General features: G+C 45.6%; 1 protein-coding gene across 5 annotated transcripts in view; it reads left to right on the top strand.

The window, feature by feature from the left end:
* The first annotated feature begins 16,714 nt into the window (after positions 1–16,714).
* LOC138801497 (uncharacterized) overlaps positions 16,715–24,236 on the top strand; it is a 120,649-nt gene continuing 113,127 nt past the window's right edge. For all 5 annotated transcript variants that reach the window (XM_069984399.1, XM_069984398.1, XM_069984397.1 and 2 more), the window contains exons 1-2: positions 16,715–16,760; positions 22,563–22,892. In XM_069984399.1, the coding sequence (XP_069840500.1) occupies positions 16,718–16,760; positions 22,563–22,892 (373 nt within the window). In that variant the 5' untranslated portion in view covers positions 16,715–16,717. The remainder of the gene's footprint in view (positions 16,761–22,562; positions 22,893–24,236) is intronic.

Here is a 24,236-nt window from a genome sequence, read left to right as displayed (position 1 = left end):
CTTCTTACAAACTTCTTTCTTGAAGCACCCCCACGCTGTGTGATGCAGTGCTAGACCCTTAAAGAGAGGACTAGCCAAGGACTAGCCAAGAGCTAGGAACTGATTCGGGTGGAGCAAAGTTACTGAGAGTTGATGAACTCACATAGCGCGAGTGTCAGCCAGGAAACCATCAGCACTCTGCTCATCCCAGGTAACAAGGTCTGGGGCCTGTGTCACCCATTAGTACGGTTCAGACAAGGTCGTGTGAAGACTATAGGAAAGGTCAATACATGGGCACAGGTTGTCTTCTTCTTCTTCTTCTACAAGTATTCTCTTCTACAACTATACACTCCAACCTCCCGGCAGAGCACATTACTACTTTGGCACCCTCCTCTTTACTACATTACCTCAGTACAACCTTATCACCTCTACTACATCCTACTCAGCACTTATCACACAGATCTGGTGGTTCTATGTTTGTGTATTTATTGGAACTGTATCAAGTGTATATCAAGATCCGATGTATTACCCGCTGCACATTTACACGTAGTAAACCCAGTGAACGTTATCAACTGAGCCATCCACCACAAGAAGTGGCGTCACACTTCCACCTAGCAAGTGACCGGCCGTCCCACCGCTACAACATCATTCGGGGGTCACCACATCATTGGTTGACAAAGACAAATCATCTCACCATACTTCTAATCATATAGTACCGCACTGGTATTTTACTGTTGTCGTCATTACCCATATTACAGGTAGAGGGCAGTTTTTCCCATCTACCACTAGGCATCTAGTAAGGAGCCCAATACTTGGCAGAAATCTCTTCATTGTGATGTATTTTACTGGCAATAAAGTAAAACTTGATATAACTTTGCATTGAACTATGATAGTGCTGTACTGTATGACAAATCACCTTCATCGCTGTATCAGCATCTTCTTCCTAACTTTCTGAACTGTAGTTTAATGTAAATGTAAAATAATGCACTTGGGGAGGAGGAATCCTCTATGCATGTATCATATCAGCAGTTCTGTGTTAGCCAAGACTTCAGAAGAGAAGGATTTAGGGGAAGTGATTTCTGACACCCGTCAATGAGTCACCAGTGCAGCCAGATGGTAGGGAAAGCTAATGGTATACTGGGCTGTATATAATGGTATCATGAATATGAGGAACATAGAGGTAACCCTAATGTACTTACCTTCTGTGGGTTGGAATGAGTGAAGACGGGGCCAGATAGACGAAGACGTTTAATGCGGGCGGAGGCTCGATGGATTTTGAAAACAGACGCCCAGGGGAACCTAGGGCTGAATGACAGAGTAGGTCTAAGTGTATTTTTGTAAAATGTATCCTTGCTAAGACATGACATAGATGTTGTTTTGTTTTTAAATCACTTTTCACTTTGTAAACCCTTTTCTGATTGCGTCACGAGGAGGAGTCGGAAGGTATATAGGTAGTGACGTAACCAGAAAAGGGCGGGTCTGGAGAAGCGTTGCATAACGCGAAACAGCTGTCAGCTGTGAACATCATTGCCGAGTGGCGTCTTACCTGCTGACATGATTATATTGTGTTTTTACCACAATAAATAAGCACGAAGTTCTGCACAAGTATGATGGTGAGTGCCGCCTTATTTTCTTATTAAGAATTATGATGGACATTGCTAATATCACGGCTAAGCACCCCATCTAGCAGATTATTTACCTCCACTCCACTCCACTGAAATTAGCGGATACCCAGGTGGATGCACAAATCTAGCTCCTAGGGGGATTACCTGCTGTGCCGGCCTGTATCCTTTCTAAGTGAATATATAATGGTATGCTGGGCTGTATATATATATAATAGTATACTGGGCTGTATATATATATATATATATATATATATATATATATATATATATATATATATTGGTATGTTGGACTGTATAGCTAGAAGTATAACCAGTAGGCAGAGGAGATTGTGATCCCGCTGTATACAGCTCTAGTGACATCACATCTGAAATACTGTGTCCAGTTCTGGAGACCTCATCTACAGAAAGATACTGATAGAATAGAAGGAGTCCAAAGAAGGGCTAGAAAAATGGTGGAGGGTGTGAGGCATAAAACATGATGGAAACCTTTATATATGTTACATACAGGGCTGTGGAGTTGGTAAGCCGCAGCTCCGACTCCGACTCCTGAATTTCATCAGGACCAACTCAGACACCAACTCCTGCTCCTTCATAAATGGCCGGTCATATACCAGGGGAGTTATTTATCACACTGGCTCAGCAGCTTCTCCCTAATGTCCTACATGATCCTGGGGCGACTTCTGAGGGAATAAGGAACAATATAAAGCAGCTTCTCATGTGTGTGCAGTGGATGCAGCCAGTCTCCAGCCTCCATGTCCTGAACAACTCAGAACTAGACTAGATGGAGCAGGTGGTCTTTTCCTGCTGACAGTCTTCTATGTTTCTAACTAATATTCACCATACACAAAGAAACACTGCTAACACTGCCAGATATCTGTAATCTAGGGGGGTCAGCCATAGTGATATACAGGGGGTCACACATAGTGATATAGGTGTCACACATAGTGATATACAGGGGGTCACACATAGTGATATAGGTGTCACACATAGTGATATAGAGAGGGGTCAGCCATAGTGATATAGAGAGGGGTCACACATAGTGATATACAGGAGGTCACACATAGTGATATAGGTGTCACACATAGTGATATAGAGAGGGGTCACACATAGTGATATAGAGAGGGGTCACACATAGTGATATAGAGAGGGGTCACACATAGTGATATAGAGAAGTCACACATAGTGATATAGGTGTCAGACATAGTGATATAGAGGGGTCAGCCATAGGCCCAGAGGAATCAGCTCTCTGTCAGTGTCCACTCTCCTGAATCATTGCGGACCCATAAGAACTACCCGCTCAGCCAGTCAGTGACTACAGCTGTGCCCCACCTCACTCACTAATTGACTGGGGTCATAACATCACAGGATTGGTAGCACATTGCTCGTTGCACTGTGGGGGCATGGAGACGGGTGAACCAACCACCCCCTGTCCCCCTGGATTTTTCCCTGTTGCCCAGAATACCCCTCTATTTTCTGCCTCTCTCTCTCTCTCTCACACACACACAGTCTGCTGCAGCCATAGCGCACACACAGCCTGCTGCAGCTATAGCACACATACACACAGCCTGCTGCAGCAATAGCACACGCACTCACACACATTCACACGCACAGCCTACTGCAGCCATAGCAGACACATACACAGCCTGCTGCAGCCATAGCACACACATAGCCTGCTGCAGCTATAGCACACATACACACAGCCTGCTGCAGCCATAGCACACACACAGACACAGCCTGCTGCAGCCATAGCATACACAGACACAGCCTGCTGCAGCCATAGCATACACACACAGCCTGCTGCAGCCATAGCACATGCACAGCCTGCTGGAGCCATAGCAAACACACACACAGCCTGCTGAAGCCATAGCATACATACACACAGGGGCCCTGGTGCAAGAGGTCAACTTGGGGCCCCCCTTTCTCGACCAAGCGATCCTTATGGTATATCTCAAGATATTACCAATAATACTAGTATATAGGAAATATTATCACCATACATATTACCGCCATACTGTTACTAACCAAATCCTGTATACTGAGACCAATATTGCCAATAATACCAGTACACAAGGGGCAAATATTATCATCACCACCATATTGTTATCCAGTATACTAAATCCAATAAAACACTGTACCAGATTACAAGTAACAAATATTACTACCGCATACTGACTAACACCACCGCTGCTACTGACTAATACCACCACATACTGACTAACACCACCACTGCTACTAAATAATCCACTGTACACAGCTCACTATCACTGCATCCAGTCATATAGAGGTAGCCCCAGCTCTACACAGGCTCTGTACACCATATACATTACAGTGCAGTCATATCCAGTGACTCACCGGGGATCGGAGTTCTTCTTCTTCTGTCCTGGGCCGTTATGAGAACATCTCCAAGCCACGAATCCACAGAATCTGCCAGACAAACATATAAGGCTCCTCACTCTGTCACTATCCTCATCTCTCTACAAACTGCACATCTGTATTGGCCCCTTTACACCCTCATTTAGTGGGTAGCCCTGACACTATGTGATCCCACTATAGTACATGCATTCCTCTGTGTGGTCCAATATAGTACATGCCCCATTGTATACGCTCCCCCCCCCCTCCGTGTAGTCCCCCTTATAGATGGCCCCCAATGTTTCCCCCTTATAGATGTCCCCATGTTATCCCCCTTATAGATGACCCCGCTGTGTTGTCCCCCTAATAGATGCCCCCCTGTTATCCCCCTTATAGATGCCCCCATGTTATCCCCCTTTTGTTGCCCCCCATGTTATCCCCCTATGTTTTCCCCATGTTAGCCCCCTTATGTTTTCCCCCATGTTAGCCTCCTTATATTGTCCCCTTTTGCTGCCCCTCTCCCCCATGTTAGCCCCCTTTTGCTGCCCCTCCCCCATGTTAGCCCCTTATGTTGTCCCCCATGTTAGCCCCCTTTTGCTGCCCCATGTTACCCCCCTTTTGCTGCCCCCCATGTTAGCCCCCTTTTGCTGCCTCCCCATGTTAGCCCCCTTTTGCTGTCCCCCCAATGTTAGCCCCCTTTTGCTGCCCCCCAATGTTAGCCCCCTTTTGCTGCCCCCCAATGTTAGCCCCCTTTTGCTGTCCCCCCATGTCAGCCCCCTTTTGCTGCCCCTCTCCCCCATGCTAGCCCCCTCTTGCTGCCCCCTCATGTTAGCGCCCTTTTGTTGTCGACCATGTTAACCCCCTTTTGCTGCACATCCATGTTAGCCCCCTTTTGTTGAAAAAAAAAAACAGCACACAACTCACTTGACAACTCACTCCCCCGCCGTGGATCTTCTCTTCTGCAGTCCGGTCCCCAGCTGATGTGCAGCTCCCCGACTCTGTCCCGTCCCCGCCAGCACATACTGAGCTCTGTGTGCGCCAGGGATGTTACTTTCGGCACAGCGGGCGCTTGTTATAGTCGCTCTCTGTGCCAGAAGTGCCATCGGGACTGGGACAGAGCCGGAAAGCCGCACGGCAGCCGGGGGCCAGCCACTTGCTTGCGGTCACAAGAGGGAGTCGAAGGGAGGCAGTGCGGTGGCAAGGGGGGGGGCCTCGCGGGCCCCCCCCTTGGCAGCGGCCCGGTCGCGGCGGTGACCGCTGCGACCGTGGTCGCTACGCCACAGCATACTCACCTGCTGCAGCCATATCATACACATACAGCCTGCTGCAGCCATAACGCACACACGCACACACAGCCTGCTGGAGTCATAGCATACTTGCAAAGCCTGCTGCAGCCATAACGCACACACACACACACAGCCTGCTGCAGCCATAGCATACACACACAGCCTGCTGCAGCCATAGCACACAAACACTGCCTGCTACAGCCATAGCACACACACACACAGCCTGCTGCAGCCATAGCATACACACACAGCCTACTGCAGCCCTAGCATACACACTCACAGCCTGCTGCAACCATAGCACACACACACACAGCCTGCTGCAGCCATAGCACACACACACACACACAGCCTTCTGCAGCCGTAGCACACACACAGCCTGCTGCAGCCATATCATACACATACAGCCTGCTGCAGCCATAACGCACGCACACACACACACACACACACAGCCTGCTGGAGCCATAGCATACATACACAGCCTGCTGCACCCATAACACACACAGCCTGCCGCAGCCATATCATACACACACACAGCCTGCTGCAGCCATAGCATACACACACACACTGCCTGCTGCAGCCATAGCACACACACACACACACACAGCCTGCTGCAGCCATAGTGCGCACACACACACACACACACACACAGCCTACTGCAGCCATAGCATACACACTCACAGCCTGCTGCAGCCATAGCACACACACACACACACACACACAGCCTGCTGCAGCCATAGCACACACACAGCCTGCTGCAGCTATATCACACACACATACACAGCCTTCTGCTGCCATAGCGCGCGCACACAAACACACACAGCCTGCTGCATCCATAGCACACACACACAGCCTGCTGCAGCAATAGCACACACACACACACACACAAACACACACACAACTGCAGTGATAGAACACTGAAGAAAAACACACAATCTTCTGTCAGAGAGAAAACACCACACTGAGGACAGTGGTTACTACTACACTACTTACGGCTTCTCCTCCTCTATATTACACAGGATATCTCCATATTACACTGCTGCTCATATACAATCATCCAGCATCCTGGAAGAGACCAGCACAGATCTCCCCCCACACAATGGACTCTTCCAGCTCAGAAACAAACTGCCAAATAGTGACCGACAACTTTTCCCCGACCACCCTTATCTAATAGGGCCAGTGCTGTATTACTGATATATTACCCCGACCACCCTTATCTAATAGGGCAAGTGTCCCATTAGAATGTTGCCCATAAAATATATTGATTAGCAAAACTTATAAAATTCATATCAAAAGATTTTTTTAAAGCTGGAGTCGGAGTCGGCACATTTTTTCCAAATCCAACTCCGACTCCAGCCAAAACTAACTCCACAGCCCATGTTACATGGGGAAGAAGGGAAAGGGGGGACATGATGGAAACCCTGCCCCCCCAACCGGCCAACTGGACATAAAAACATATAAGCAACACATAAGAACAATCCTATATGTAATTTCCATATACACCGGCATATATTGAAGAGCTGTATATAGACTGTAGCCGTGTTAATGATTACTGTAGAGTGATATGACCTTTAGTATTTAGCCTTACAGGGAATGCGGGCAGGGCAGGTAATGTATAAACTTTATTATTTTACACTAAAGACAAGGGCTGCACAGACATCGCTAATGATTATATATATATATATATATATATATATATATATATATATATACAGCCCTTGATGCACAATAGTTGAGCCATGTAATAGTAAACGAGCCCTGATCTAGCATGGTGATCGGGCCATGTAATATGGCCGTAAGGGGCCTGGCACACTGCAGATGCCACAGCAGGCAAGGCACTGAGTATCATGGGGTTCTCACCACCATAGTGAGCGAGGAGGAAATGAAGATTATCAGAGTTAGTTTTGGGATCTACAAAATGGAGCAGAAGCAATGATAGGAGCATGCTGGTGACCAGGGCCAGCTCCAGGTTTTTGCGGGCCCTTGGGTGACAAAACCTCAGTGGCCCCCCTCATCCTTCCATCCACTATGCACAATCACTTGAGACACCACTTATATATACACACAAATTACTGACTGACACACACATTACTGACTGACACACACACATTACTAAATGACACACACATATTACTGACTGACACACACATTACTGACACACACACACACACACGCACACACACATTACTAAACGACACACACACACTTACTGACACACACATTACTAAATGACCAGTAGCAGATTATAATAGGTCCATTTCGTTCGGTAGCCCGGGGCCCATGACCACCCAAAAAGACTTATACTTTTAGTGGTGTATTGTCTCCTGGCAATAGTTTTGGCATTATTTGCAAAAAATCACTGCTTTTTTGCAGCACTTTTTTTCAGGGCATCATGACATTATCTATCCTGTATTATGAACACCACGCTAGTGTTGCCATAGTTACAGTGGGGTGAGGGGCCCAGGCTTGGTGAACAGCCCAGGGCCTATGGTAAAGTTAATCCGCCCCTGTAAAATGACACACCCATTACTAAATGACACATACACATTACTGACTGATACACACATTACTGACTGACTGACTGACTGACACACACACACACACATTACTAAATGACAAACACATTACTACCTGACACTCACATATTACTGACTGACACACACACACACACAGACATTACTGATGCGCATGCACATTACTAAATGACACACACACACTTACTGGCTGATACACACATTACTGACTGACACACACACACACACAGCACTTACAGCTCATTTTCCTCCCTCTTCCTCTGGCTGCTCTCCACACTGTAGTAAGTATTAAGGACCCTTTGGTCATGTGATCAGGTCCTTCATCCCTCTCTCTCTGTAGGTCCTGCTCCCTCTCTGTCTTCTGATTTTCAGCTCTCACCCTGCACTACAGTGACCAGGCCTAACATCAGAACACTGGCCCCTCTCCCTCTCTTGGCCCCTGGAGGCGCTGGGGCCCCGGCACTTGCCCGGGTAAGCTCTGTGCTGACGTTGGCCCTGCTGGCGAGAAACAGAATACTGGAATACTCTTTTAACAGCAGTATGGATGGAGCTAAGTACACAACAGAAAAAAAAATAAAATAAAAATCACTTTGTAAAATCATTGTCTTAAGAGTTATCTGGGATTAAAAAAACCTGCACCACCTCTGTCCTCAGGCTGTGTGTGGTATTACAATTCAGCTCCATTGATTCAATGAAACTGAGCTACAGTACCACACACACAAACTGAGGTCAAGAGCGGTGATATTTCTGTATGAAAGCAGCCATGTTGTTCTAAGCCCTGAAAAACCCTTTAATTGAATATAGACAACATGATAGCACACATAGATATATGACACCTCAGTAACTATAACAACCTGTGCTATACAGTAAGGGGAGGAGTTATCAAGAATGGCGTATTTGTACACTGGTCTAAATCCCCGCCCCCATGACCCATACTGGATTTATTTAGAGGCCCAGAAATCTATCCCAGCTCTGGATGTGGTGAAGATTTTTGCCATGATTTACTGCAGGTGTAAATGGTGATAAATCTGGCCTCCTCCCCGGGGTGTAGCTAGGGTTCATGGGGCCCCATAGAAAAATATTTTAAGAGGCCCCCCTCCCCTGCGCACAACACAAAGCACTGCCTATATATATATATATATATATATATATATATATATATATATACACACACACAGTGCCTACAAGTAGTATTCAACCCCCTGCAGATTTAGCAGGTTTACACATTCAGAATTAACTTGGCATTGTGACATTTGGACTGTAGATCAGCCTGGAAGTGTGAAATGCACTGCTGCAAAAAATAATGTTATTTCTTTGTTTATTGTTTTTTAAAATTGAGAAAAGTTTATTCAGAGGGTCAATTATTATTCAACCCCTCAAACCACCAGAATTCTGTTTTGTTCCCCTAAAGTATTAAAGGGGTTGTCCGGCGCTAAAAAATTATTCACAGAATAACACACATTACAAAGTTATACAACTTTGTAATGTATGTTATGTCTGTGAATGGCCCCCTTCCCGTGTCCCACCACCCCCACCCGTGTACCCGGAAGTGTGGTGCGCTATACATACCTGTCACGTGCCGACCACGGTCTCCGATCCTCAGCAGTGACGTCTTCTTCGGGCGGGCGGCGGATCTTCCCGAGTGCCGGCCGCCCTCTGCAGCGTCATCCGAAGCTCAGCCGCGATTGGCTGAGCATAACTGTGCTCAGCCAATCGCGGCTGAGCGGCTGATGACGCGGCCACGTCATCAGCTGCTCAGCTGCGATTGGCTGAGCACAGTTATGCTCAGCCAATCGCGGCTGAGCTTCGGATGACGCTGCAGAGGGCGGCCGGCTCTCGGGAAGATCCGCCGTCCGCCCGAAGAAGACGTCACTGCTGAGGATCGGAGACCGTGGTCAGCACGTGACATGTGAGTATAGCGCACCACACTTCCGGGTACACGGGTGGGGGTGGTGGGACACGGGGAAGGGGGCCATTCACAGACATAACACACATTACAAAGTTGTATAACTTTGTAATGTGTGTTATTCTGTGAATAATTTTTTAGCGCCGGACAACCCCTTTAAGAAGTAGTTCAGGCACAAAGAACAATGAGCTTCACATGTTTGGATTAATTATCTGTTTTTCCCGCATTTTCTGACTATTTAAGACTTTCCCCAAACTTGTGAACAGCACTCATACATGGTCAACATGGGAAAGACAAAGGAGCATTCCAAGGCCATCAGAGACAAGATCGTGGAGGGTCACAAGGCTGGCAAGGGGTACAAAACCCTTTCCAAGGAGTTGGGCCTACCTGTCTCCACTGTTGGGAGCATCATCCGGAAGTGGAAGCCTTATGGAACCAGGGCCGTTTCTGTGGTCTCTGCCGCCTGAGGCAAACCTCAGGCGGCCGCCCCACACTAGCGACCCCCCCTGCCTCCCCCCCCCCCCACTCATTCTGCAGTCGGATCGGTGCGCGCGGGAGCGCCGGGGGGGGGGGGGGTATTCCTATAAGGGCTGCATTCTCATGTCGAGGAATGCCTGTAACCGGAGTCTCCCCCGCCCGGACAGCATCTGATAAGATGCTGAGAGCGGGGGAGAACTCTATTGACAGCACCACGCGCGGCTGATTCATTACAGCATCGCGCGTATCAGTACAGTTCTCCCCCGCTCTCAGCATCTTATCAGATGCTGTCCGGGCGGGGGAGACTCCGGTTATAGGCATTCCTCGACATGGGAATGCAGCCCTTATAGGAATACCCCCCCGCGCGCTCCGATCCGACTGCAGCCCTCGCCGACACTCACCACAGGCTGAAGGGCAAAGGGAGATGCTGGCTGACGGCGCGGGAGCCCGGCGGGGTACAGTGGTGAGCGCTGATGACAGGACAGGCAAGCGGCTGCAGGGCTGCTGTCTGCCGCCCCCTGCAGGAGCGCAGAATCTGCCGCCTGAGGCGGAATACTCATTCCGCCTCATGGCAGAAGCGGGCCTGTATGGAACTATTGTTAGCCTTCAACGGCCTGGACAGCCTTTGAAAGTTTCCTCCCGTGCCGAGGCCAGGCTTGTCCGAAGAGTCAAGGCTGACCCAAGGACAACAAGGAAGGAGCTCCGGGAAGATCTCATGGCAGTGGGGACATAGGTTTCAGTCAATACCATAAGTAACGTACTCCACCGCAATGGTCTCCATTCCAGACGAGCCCGTAAGGTACCTTTACTTTCAAAGCGTCATGTCAAGGCTCGTCTACAGTTTGCTTATGATCACTTGGAGGACTCTGAGACAGACTGGTTCAAGGTTCTCAGGTCTGATGAGACCAAGATCGAGATCTTTGGTGCCAACCACACACGTGACGTTTAGCGACTGGATGGCACTGCATACAACCCCAAGAGTACCATCCCTACAGTCAAGCATGGTGGTGGAAGCATCATGCTGTGGGGCTGCTTCTCAGCCAAGGGGCCTGGCCATCTGGCCCGCATCCATGGGAAGATGGATAGCACGGCCTACCTGGAGATTTTGGCCAAGAACCTCCGCTCCTCCATCAAGGATCTTAAGATGGGTCGTCATTTCATCTTCCAACAAGACAACGACCCAAAGCACACAGCCAAGAAAACCAAGGCCTGGTTCAAGAGGGAAAAAATCAAGGTGCAGGTTGCAGTGGCCTAGTCAGTCTCCTGACCTTAACCCAATTGAAAACTTGTGGAAGGCGCTCAAGATTAAAGTCCACATGAGACACCCAAAGAAACTAGATAACTTGGAGAAGATCTGCATGGAGGAGTGGGCCAAGATAACCCCAGAGACCTGTGCCGGCCTGATCAGGTCTTATAAAAGTCGATTATTTGCTGTAATTGCAAACAAGGGTTTTTCCACAAAATATTAAACCTAGGGGTTGAATAATAATTGACCCACACTTTTATGTTTAAAATTTATTATAATTTAACTGAGCAACGTAACTTCTTGATTTGTAATATTTAGGCATCTGTTAATAAATCCTGCTCTTGTTTGAAGTTTGAAGGCTCTAACTTATTTGCAACTTATCAAACCTGCTTAAATCTGCAGGGGGTTGAATACTACTTGTAGGCACTGTATATATATATATATATATATATATATATATATATATATATTTTTTTTTTTTTTTTTTTTTTGCTTTACTGCTGGTGCACTGATAACTACTGACCTCTACTGCACAGAGCTCTGCACATTTTCCTTTCCTACTTTGCAGCTAGAGAACAGAGGTCAGAGGTTATCAGTGCAGTGAAGCAGAGATCTCTGTCTTCTGCTTATTAACCCTTTCTTTGTGGTAAAGCATGTAAGTAAACATTGGGTCACTTACACACTGCAGTACATAAGGGGTTAAGCAGAAGGACACATGTTCTTACCTTATCCCCGGGCCCCCCTCCTGCACGGCCCCATAGCAACTGCCTACCCTGCCTTTATGGTAGCTACGCCACTGCCTCCACCTTCCCTTGCCGTTTCTCTCTGTCGGCCCATCAGGCGAGCAGCGCGTGCATCTTCTCCGATTTTTGGCAAACCAGCTTTTTGTCTATGTTTGCTGGGTGCAGGGATGATAAATTCCTCTATTAGTAAACTATGTTTTTTTTTAAATTGGCTTTAAATGCTATATACCTCCAAATAATCTCTAAAATATGTACAACAAGATCTTATAAGAAGAAAAACCTGTGATTATTGTGTGGTGTGCCACCCCCACATTGATATGGTGGAGGTAGGGCGGGTCACTTGCTAGGTGGTGGAGTGTGACGCCAGCTCTATGGTGGTTGGCCGAGATGTAGCCAGACCCCAGGGTGTTATGTCGTGACGCCAGTGCCAGTTAGGCACACAGGTATGGTGGCACACCCGCTTTTATTTTAAAGGGCCGATATACCTTGTTCCCCGGTGGTCAGTGATCTGCCGGGCTATCGCTGGGTCCCTTGGGTAGTAGTCATGTTGGTCCAGAGTGGAGTAGTGATCCACCCGGACTATTGGCACCGCCACCCACAGAAAGGGGAAATGTCCCAAGGAGTGAATATATCACAAAGTCGCTTTACCATAAATAAAATCTTGTTTACTCTAGGGGTACTTGTATGCAGCAGAACATACAGCTTTACATTGATAGTACTTGATACTTGATAGGACGCTTAGTTCAGGATCCAGATCTGTGATAAGAGTGTAGGAGGTAGTACAGTCGTGCTTACTGGGTTGCGTGTTGAGAGGTATAAAGAAGATTCAGAAGAACAGAGAGGAGGATGTCGTGAGAGTCCCAACCCAAATAGTACTGTGCTCTGCCAGGATGTTGGAGGTAGAAAATAGAAGAAGATTTAAGAGAGAATACTTGTGCCCGTGCATCTACTCTTGTCGGAATGAACCATGTATTGCCCTACCAGTGTCGGGGCACCCGTCCTAGTGGGTGACACAAGCCCCAGACCTTGTTACCTGGGATGAGCGGAATGCTAAGGTTTCCCTGTCCACACCCGGGCTGAAAGATAGCGTTCATAGGCTTCTAGCAACTTTGCTCTATCCGGATCAGCTCCTAGCTTTCTGCTGTTGTGGATACTGTCCTGCACTGTGACTCTCCTAGTCCACGTGGGTTGAGATAATCTCTGACTTGTCCTCTCCTGTAAAGGATCTAACATTGCATAGTGCTGAGTAGAGTAACTTGAGGAGAATCTGTCAGGTGCGTTTTGTCTTGCTTCCTCACTGTACAGGAACTCGACTAAGACTGCATACTAAGGCTGGGGACCTGGCAGAGGGCCAGGGCCCAAACGAACCACTCAAGGGTAGCTTGCGTCCTTCCCCTACAAAGTCCAATATCCAAAAAACCACACACTTCCTCTACCCACGTGACTTCCTATCTACAGCTTCCTACAAGGTGCGCTGTGAATGGGTGAAGGGTGCATAAAGAAGAAGTAAAGAAAGAGATGATAGGACAGAAGAAGGAGGTACTCTCATAGGTCCACAGATCCATGTGACATATAAGCAAACAATACAAGTACATGTACTTACAATAGCGACAACCTGTGGTGAAACTTTATCACTACTACATCACCACTTACAGAAAGTAAAGGCTTTTGTGAAGGGTGTAACCAATAGCAACACCCATGGTGGGATATCACAATTGTAACACGTTGAGGGAAAACTAAAAAACAAATAAAAATCTGCAGCTGCTCATCTATTCTGCAGATATCTCCATATAAATATGTGCGGTGATATCTCCATATAACTATGTGCAGTGATATCTCCATATACATATATGCGGTGATATCTCCATATAACTATGTGCGGTGATATCTCCATATAACTATGTGCGGTGATATCTCTGCGATGCCCTGACCCGTGAGGGTAACTTCGCAGTGCAGGTGTTGTGAGCGGGCAGGAACCTGGGCAGCTGCAGGGTATAGGATTGTCACAGTATAGGGCCTGAGGATGGCACAGCTGAGGGACCGGTCTGTAGATACTGCGGTATAATTGCTACTGGGCATGCGATTCTTCGCTGTACCTAGTCAGGGCACCAGTAGACGGACACCAATGCCAGGGTTCAGTAACAGCGGTGATTACACTTTTATTGTAACTGAGGTAACTGGTAGCAACAGTCTCTTCCGGATGCAACCGGGTATATAGCAGACTTGTAAAGATAGAGCTAAGGTGGTGCTGCATAGGCTGAGGTGAAACGTGCCGGATGATGGGAGTAGAAGTGAGAGAAGAATAGAGATGCTGGGTGGATTTAGAGTACTTGCGGTATGAATCTTGACTTGATGAAGAGATGAATAACAGGAACGACACCCAGATGAGAAGATACTCCAGGCACTTGAGCAGACGGACAGCCAGGATCTGTTACAGCAGAGCACCAGCCTCTCTTCTGAAGGTGAAGAGAGACACAAAACACACAACTTGTCTCCTGAAGGTGGAGGACAAGACTGAGGTAGAACAGGAAGTCACATGGTACTCCTGGCCAAAGCTCGACGGCCATTGGAGGAACCATGGTTACAGGGCATGGTCACGTTATCCTCAGCCTTTGCATACTACTGCACAGAGTTAAACACATGTACAATATACAGGAACCTGAGAGTAATAGGGACTATATAGTCACAGTTGCAGTGCAAATAGTTTCCAGAACAGGCATGGCTGTAATAGCAAAAATAAACTGACAGTGAGAAACAGAAAGCGTGTTCTGGGACACTGCATCTCCATATAACTATGTGTGCTGATATCTCCATATAACTATGTGCGGTGATATCTCTCTCTCTCTCTCTATATATATATATGCGGTGATATCTCCTTGTACATATGTGCGGTGATATCTCCATATAACTATGTGCAGTGATATCTCCATATAACTATGTGCGGTGATATCTCCATATACATATGTGCGGTGATATCTCCATATAACTATGTGCAGTGATATCTCTATATATATGTGCGGTGATATCTCCATATAACTATGTGCGGTGATATCTCCATATACATATGTGCGGTGATATCTCCATATAACTATGTGCGGTGATATCTCCATATAACTATGTGCAGTGATATCTCCATATAACTATGTGCAGTGATATCTCCATATAACTATGTGCAGTGATATCTCCATATAACTATGTGCAGTGATATCTCCATATAACTATGTGCGGTGACATCTCCATATAACTATGTGTAGTGATATCTCTATATATATGTGCTGTGATATCTCCATATACATATGTGCAGTGATATCTCCATATAACTATGTGCGGTGATATCTCCATATAACTATGTGCAGTGATATCCCCATATAACTATGTGCAGTGATATCTCTATATACATATATGCGGTGATATCTCCATATAACTATGTGCGGTGATATCTCCATATAACTATGTGCAGTGATATCTCCATATAACTATGTGCAGTGATATCTCCATATAACTATGTGCGGTGATATCTCCATATAACTATGTGCGGTGATATCTCCATATAACTATGTGCGGTGATATCTCCATATAACTATGTGCGGTGATATCTCCATATAACTATGTGCAGTGATATCTCCATATAACTATGTGCAGTGATATCTCCATATAACTATGTGCGGTGATATCTCCATATAACTATGTGCGGTGATATCTCCATATAACTATGTGCGGTGACATCTCCATATAACTATGTGTAGTGATATCTCTATATATATGTGCAGTGATATCTCCATATAACTATGTGCGGTGATATCTCCATATATATGTGCGGTGATATCTCCATATAACTATGTGCGGTGATATCTCCATATAACTATGTGCAGTGATATCTCCATATAACTATGTGCGGTGATATCTCCATATAACTATGTGCAGTGATATCTCCATATAACTATGTGCGGTGATATCTCCATATAACTATGTGCGGTGATATCTCCATATAACTATGTACGGTGATATCTCCATATAACTATGTGCGGTGATATCTCCATATAACTATGTGCGGTGATATCCCCATATAACTATGTGCGGTGATATCTCCATATAACTATGTGCGGTGATATCTCCATATAACTATGTGCGGTGATATCTCCATATAACTATGTGCGGTGATATCTCCATATAACTATGTGCAGTGATATCTCCATATAACTATGTGCAGTGATATCTCCATATAACTATGTGCGGTGATATCTCCATATAACTATGTGCGGTGATATCTCCATATAACTATGTGCGGTGATATCTCCATATACATATGTGCAGTGATATCTCCATATAACTATGTGCGGTGATATCTCCATATAACTATGTGCGGTGATATCTCCATATAACTATGTGCAGTGATATCTCTATATATATATATGCAGTGATATCTCCATATACATATGTGCAGTGATATCTCCATATAACTATGTGCAGGGATACAGATGGATTGTCTGTAATTCATCCCTATTTCCAGTAAATGTATGTATACTGAAAGTGAAAGTGAAGAGAGTAACATTAGACTTTAACCATCTGGTGAACATGGAGGCTGCACGCGTTGTTGTTCTCCTTCTCTTACACACAGGTATGGATTTTATTTTATATCAGGAGCCAAATCAATAGCGGTCATGTCTGACCCCGGGGCTGATCACCAGGGTAGCCGGTAGCACAGTGATCACATACATAGTGTGCAACTCCGCAGCAAGGAAACATGATAGTACAGTACATGTGAGCCATGGAGGATATCCTGTATGGTGATGTGGATGGTAATGGGGATGTTGATGTGGATGGTGATGGTGATGGGGAGGGTGATGGTGATGGGGAGGGTGATGGTGGTGGTGATGGGGAGGGTGATGGTGATGGTGGTGGTGATGGTGATGGGTAGGGTGATGGTGATGGTGATGGGGAGGGTGATGGTGGTGGTGATGGGGATGTGGATGGTGAGGGCCGTACTGTAACTCTAGAGACGTTTCATCAGCAGCATCTGTAGCTTTGATGCATTGTTAGGGATCTTCTGCTCTGTGTAATGGGAAGGGCCTGGGGGTTTGCCACAGGACGAGGCACAACCCTCTTCTGAATCAGACTTTTTTCTTCTAATCTCTTTAACCCCTTAAGAATTAGCACCATAACGCTTTGGTACAACCGGTCATTTTAGGAGGACCTGATCAATACTGCGGCTGTGTTCACATAAACATACTGTATGTAAATGCGGCTTAACAAAGTAAATAGCAAATGAACGTGTGAATACTGAATGGCGGTAACTGGCAGCTGCTGTATGCCCCCCCCCCCCCCCTCCTCTCCAACAACAGAGATTACAGTCTTTACTGTTAACCCTTTGTATGATGGAGGAAAAAGCAAATGGAAAATTCCACTTTGTGGCACAGAGATGCCCTAGGACATGATTTATATTTGGTGTCCTTGTATTGTAAAGGTCTGAGGTCAGGCGAAGGTCATTAACAGTAAGTATGTTGTCTGGTGGACATTTAAAAAAAAATTGTCAAAACTGTTTTTATTATTATTATTTCTTATTATTTGTTATTGTAAAAATCAAGAACACAGACCCCTAAAATAATTCAGACCCCAGAACATAATGGTAACATCATTCAGACACTTCCCAGAGACATTACATACAATTCAGAACCTAGACCAGACCGCAAAAATGAATCCTATCCCAGACACATCTCTAAACTCTTTAAATACCCAAACAAAGAATATGCATGAGTTTCCCCCCCACACTCCAAAAACATACAGATTAGATTATTATGAGACCTAACTGGACTATGGAAAGAGCAGGTGCTAGAATAAAATGGATACGTCACAGTTTTGATTGAGACCCTCATCGATCAAGAGAACAGCTGAGATCCTCACTTGATGAGTTCACTGTGAGATTACATGACCCAAGTGCGGAAAAGGATTCCAGGAATCTTCAGACAGAAAGGAACACCTTAACCAATACATATGTCTAATCAATGAAGCAGGACTGCTTCTGAATCACAAATAAAATACTAGTCCAAAGTAGCCAAAGAAAAAACTAAATAAAGAACCCTTCAAAAATCAAGGTCTCGTACTGCTTTGTCACCCTAAAAATTAAAAAATGTTTGTCAGGTTGGGACCAGGGAAGACAATAGACAAGTGCAGCCCTAGAACTTGCACCCGCCCCAGCTGTCCCTACCTACTTGCCACAACAGCCCTAAAATGGCAGCGGACAACTTGGAGGCGTTCCCTAACCTGAGCAAGTGCAATACAAAAAACAAAGACAGACGTACGAACACAATAAGGGGAAGTAAACAGTCCAAGTCAGTAACAGCCGGTCAGCGAGGTACAGAAGCAAAGTCCAGAGAGTAGTCTAAATCCAAGCCAGAAATCCAATACCAGAGAATAAGTCAGAATAACACGCTAGTTCAAGATACTCTCACAAGTGAGGCTCTTTCACAGGCAAGAAAGTTGAGACAAGTGAAAGTACTTATAGGACTAGAAGTCCCAGCCCAGACACTGACAGCTAATTGGGAGAGTCAGTTGTCAATCAACAATCAGTGAGTTCACTACACCTTGTGCTGATCTGTCAGGGAGTAACACACTGGCCACTGCTACAACAAGGAATAGCAGAGAGGTGCAAAACCTGAGAAGCAGTCCAGCTGCTATGGACGCCGAGCTGAACGCACAGCCCAAGCCTCCGAACCCTCACAAGGACTTCCGGGCTTGGTGGGGTATAAAGAATAAAATTTTTCTACCAAGTCAGGAGCATGGAGATCTTTGATGGAGACCCATGTTTGCTCTTCAGGCCCATAACCCTTCCAATGTACTAAATACTGTATAGAATTATGGACTCTACGAGAATCAAAAAATTTTTCTATTTCATATTCTAATTCTCCTTGTAAGACCAGAGGAGGAGGAGGTGGAGAACTGGGTACTGCAGGCGGAATGTATTTTTGAGCAATGATTTGTGGAACACCGGATGAATTCGAAGAGATCGGGGCAACTGTAGTTTGAAAGAAACAGGATTAACAATTTCAATAATGGAAAACGGACCAATAAATCGCGGAGCTAATTTTGCTGAGGGTACATGAAGGCGTAGGTTTTTTGTGGACAACCAAACCCTATCTCCAACCATGTAATCTGGAGTGGGACGTCGTTTACGATTAGCATATTTTATTTTGGTTTGCTGGGCGAGTTCGAGAGTCTTAAGACTCTCGGCCCAAACTGTGCACAGTTTTTTCGCAACTTCTTTTACTGATGAAAATTGAGTCTCTTGATTAGGTACAGCAGAGAATTTGGGATGGAATCCATAATTGCAATAGAAGGGGGACAATTGTGTTGAGGAACTGCGGTGATTATTCAAGGCAAATTCTGCCATGGGTAAAAATTCAGACCATTTTTCTTGACAATCAGAAACATAACACCTCAGGTATTGCATTTGCTCCAGAGACTGGTTAAGCCTCTCAGTTTGGCAATTAGTCTCTGGATGAAAGGCAGACGAGAAGGATAATGTTATACCCAGTTTACTGCAGAAGGCCTTCCAGAACCCTGACACAAATTGTATACCCCTGTCAGACACAATATTTATTGGTATACCATGTAGTCTCAATATACGACGGATAAACAAGTGGGCAAGAGTTTTAGCATTTGGTAATTTCTGTAGAGCAATAAGGTGACACATCTTGGAAAAGCGATCGACTACAACCCAAACTACTGTTTTCCCCTTTGGAGAGAGGAAGATCTGTAACTAAAACCATTGATAAATGGGACCAAGGCCTGCTGGCAAGTGGTAATGGCCGTACCAGCCCCTCGGGAAAGGACCGTGGAGTTTTTGCCCTTGCACAAACTTCACATGACTTTACAAAGCTTTGTACATCACGCTGCCATGAAGGCCAGCAACAGGAGCGAGTTAGCAAATACTCAGTACCCGCAATAACAGGATGTCCGGACAGTTTGGAAGTATGAATTTCTTTTAACACTTCCAACCTTAAATGTATGGGTATAAACAACTTATCAGTAGATGTATTCGCAGGCGCAAGGTTCTGAGATTCTAAAATAGATGATTTTAGTTCTGTAGACAGACTGGCAACCACCACTCCTGGACCTAGGATACTCTCGGGTTCACACTCAGAAGCTTCTTTGAAACCAAAGCTTCTGGACAAGGCATCAGCCTTGACATTTTTTGGTCCTTGGCGATAAGTAACTTTAAAATTTAATCTTGCAAAGAACAAAGCCTAACGTGCCTGGCGTGGGTTAAGCCTCTTTGCCTTATCAAGGTACAGAAGATTTTTATGGTCCGTGAGAACCGTTACTTGATGTTGAGCTCACTCCAGGAAGTGTCTCCACTCCTCGAATGTCCACTTAATGGCCAACAACCCCCGATTCCCTATGTCGTAGTTGACCTCAGATGTGGAGAACTTCCTGGAGAAAAACGACACTGCTCTTAGATTAGTGTACAGTTCTCTACCTTGGGACAGAACTGCTCCCACATCAGACTCAGAGGCATGCACCTCTACAACAAATGGCATTTCCAAATTAGGGTGGACCAACAACGGGGCAGAGGAGAAACTTTTCTTCAAAGTCTCAAAGGCTTGTTCGGTCTCTGGCGTCCAAGAGGAGGGGTCAGCCCCTTTTTTTGTTAATTCTGTAAGGGGTTTGACTATCAGGGAAAAATTTCGAATGAACTTTCTGTACAAGTTAGCGAAACCCAGGAACCTCTGGATTTCTTTCAGGGTAGTGCATGCCTACTGCATGACTGCTAGGACTTTTTTAGGGTCCATTTGTACAGAATCGGGGGTTAAGATGTAACCTAGAAACCCTACCTCTTGGACACCAAACACATTTAGAAAACTTAGCACACAAGGAATTTTTGCGTAACCTACACAATACCTCATGCACATGTTCCCGGTGCGACTTGAAATCGGGAGAGAAGATCAAAATATCATCAAGGTAAATAAAAACATAACGTCCAAATAAATCACGAAAAATGTCGTTACAAATCGTTGAAAAACGGCAGAGGCATTACTTAGCCCGGACGGCATTACCAAGTATTCAAAATGCCCCTCAGGAGTGTTAAAAGCCGTTTTCCATTTGTCACCTTCCCTGATCAAATTGTAGGCACCTACCACTCGGTTGAGGAGATCCAGAATCAGGGGAAGTGGCTGTTGGTCTTTTATAGCAATTTTATTCAATTCCCTGTAATCAATACAGGGGCGCAACCCACCTTCCTTCTTTTCAACAAAGAAGAAGCCGGACGGTGCCCCATTTGACCAGCTCCGTGGTTCTCCAAATGAAGACCGGGTCATGCAAACGTAACCAAGGTAAACCAAGCATAATATCTGCGGCCAGCTTGTCAATAACAAAAAACGATATGTTTTCATGGTGCAGACATCCAACCCTCATAGTAACTTCTGAGGTTCGGAATTATACTTTCCCTTAGACGTCTGTCTATCGAAACTGTTAATGCCATAAACTCGCTAATGGTGTCGGGTACAGGATGATTAACCATGGCATCCTTTACTGCCTCAAACAGGACTTGTCCTTATTTTGAGAAAGGGGACCTGCTTGTTCCTGAAACGCATCAATTTCTGTGCTTTTTATGAATAAATTGCATCTTTATTCTATCTGGCAACTCTTGGATGTCTTCCTTGGGCAGCGCTGAGTAAGAAGTACCCTGTTTTTTATTTTATTTTTTTCACTATTTGTCTTCCACGGGCCCCGTATCTGGGAGCATCCCGTTTGTGGTACAGTCCGCTTTAGCAGCCCTCCTGCATCCTAGCCATTGGAAACCTCTTGTTACTCCACGGACCACCGTAGTGCTGTTACCCCCATGGACAGTGAGGGGTTATACCCATTAAGCCCTAGGGGCAAAAAGGTGAGCAGCCTATTATTCTTCAATAATTGTCCCTTGTTTGATAGTATTACACGAGGCGTTGGGCCCTCTTTTTTCTTCTCTTTTTAATAGTAACAGGCCAGACAGACAGGATTTATTTTGAATGTGTTAAGTTAGATGTAACTAGTTGTCACATACTGAAGAATAAAGCTACAAGTTTCGTTTGTATCCTACCATGTAATGTAGGAGTGAAATTTCTTGCATCTTCTTAACTAACGTTGAGCGCAGATGCCGAACTGTTCGGGTTCGGCAACGTTCTCCAAACCCAAATTCTCAGCATTTGACTCCCACTGGCAGCAGAAGTTGGATGCAGCCTTAGGAAGTCCTGATAGACATGTATACAGCCTATGGGGAGTCAAATGCCGAGTGTTCGGGTTTAGAGAACATAGCCAAACCTGGACAGTTTGGTATCTCCATTAACATTACTCCTTACCCAAGAGGTTGCAATCCCAAAGAGATATTGACCTTAGAGATCACGTTGTTTGGTCATTAAGTGTATTCGTCTTTCCCTCTCTACAGCTGCGGCATTGAAGTTGATTGTCCCTCAGAGCCATAAGGCCTGGTTGGGGAAGGACGTGCAGATACCATGCTCATACACCGTGGATAAACCTCCAGTCGACCGTTCACTGCTTGAAATTATTTGGTATCATCAAGGAAAACAAGTCCTAAGAGTTGATGACAGATCGGAAACAAAAATAAATTATAGACTGACCTATGGAGACAGAGTTTGGGATGGGGGGGGCGATCTATATGTTTCTAGCACATTATTGTCTGATGGCGGCCTCTACACGTGTGCTGTAAGATATGGCTCACAGAGAAAGGAGGGAGAAGTCCGGCTGGATATTCAAGGTAAAAACTCCAAAAAATGTTACAAATAATTTTGTAAACAAGTAAAGTTTTTTTATGCAGCTCCTTTCTTTAGGTAGTTTCTAGACATTAAGCCTCTTGAGGTTGCAGCTGTTGGCCCCCAATGATCAGCTGTTAGCAGATGTAACACATAAAAGACCCTGATTCTTCAGTGTTCTCCTACTGGTCAACATCCATTTGAGACATCCATACATTGGTCACATTTTTATTTGTTTGTTTTTTTGATGGATCCCAGTTGGTCATCGAATAATTTCTCTAATCAGCATTTTTACATTTCTTTTTTGTTTGTTTTAATAGTATACAATGACATGTTAACTGCATTCTGTGGGCTACTATTACAGCGATAGCAAAGATTTCTAGATTTCTATCACTGCCATTTTTATAGTGTTCATCATGCAGGTCAAATAATATGGTACCTTTTTAGTATTGTTTATAGACACATTTGCTTGGTTTTTACTTATAAAACCAGGACTGGATTTGATTTTTTTTTTCCATCATTTTATTAACCACATTTTTACGGTCAGGAACCGAGGCTCAGATGGGAGTAACGCTGACGGCGTCCTTCACAACAGGCAGGGCCGGTTGCTAGGGGTCCCTAGCAGCCGTCCTGCACTTCCTGGTCTCGGCCGCTCTCAGACGTCACTACGTTCTGCTGATGAGCGGGACTGGTTGCTGGGGGCCCGCCGATCGCATCCCCGGCAACCAGCCTGCTAGGTTTACTTTTTGTTTTGTATGTAGCCGCGGCCAGTGCTTCACCCCCCCTCCCCCCCCCGGTCGATCGGCATCAGGCGTACCCTTGATGGTGCTGACAGCTGACCTAGCCAGTTAGCTAAAGGAGCAAAGTCCTCAGTAGCACTCCAATAACCACAGGGGCCCAACCTGGCTTCCCTCTGGACGCAGATTTCACCCGGGTCGTGGATCCCAATCGGCCCAGTGAATGCAGTATAAGAAAGATGGATGACAGCGTCCAATCATGCAAACGTTTCTTTTATTCCTCCATAAACAGACAATGTAGTAACGTTTCGACTTGTCTGAGTCTTTTTCAAACTGATCCGTACATGCAAATTACATACTTATATAGCACAAACCATTTAGCAATAATCACATATTAAAACACACCTGAACAGACTGGCTCCACGTGTGTCCTAAGCTAGCCGGCGTTCCCTGGCACTAACGCGCATGCGTCGGCTTGACCAATAGGCTCCCGGCGTCTAGGGAACTATAGTAACAGGGAGTCACCTGACTCCATGACATGTATCGTCCCATCGGATCACATGACACTTACGTGTGAAGAGAGTGGAAAACGGAAAATAAAAGAAAAAAAGT

This window comes from Dendropsophus ebraccatus, chromosome 9, assembly GCF_027789765.1.
Source record: "Dendropsophus ebraccatus isolate aDenEbr1 chromosome 9, aDenEbr1.pat, whole genome shotgun sequence".
Classification (NCBI taxonomy): Eukaryota; Metazoa; Chordata; class Amphibia; order Anura; family Hylidae; genus Dendropsophus; species Dendropsophus ebraccatus.
This window is presented reverse-complemented; position numbering and strand designations above follow the sequence as displayed.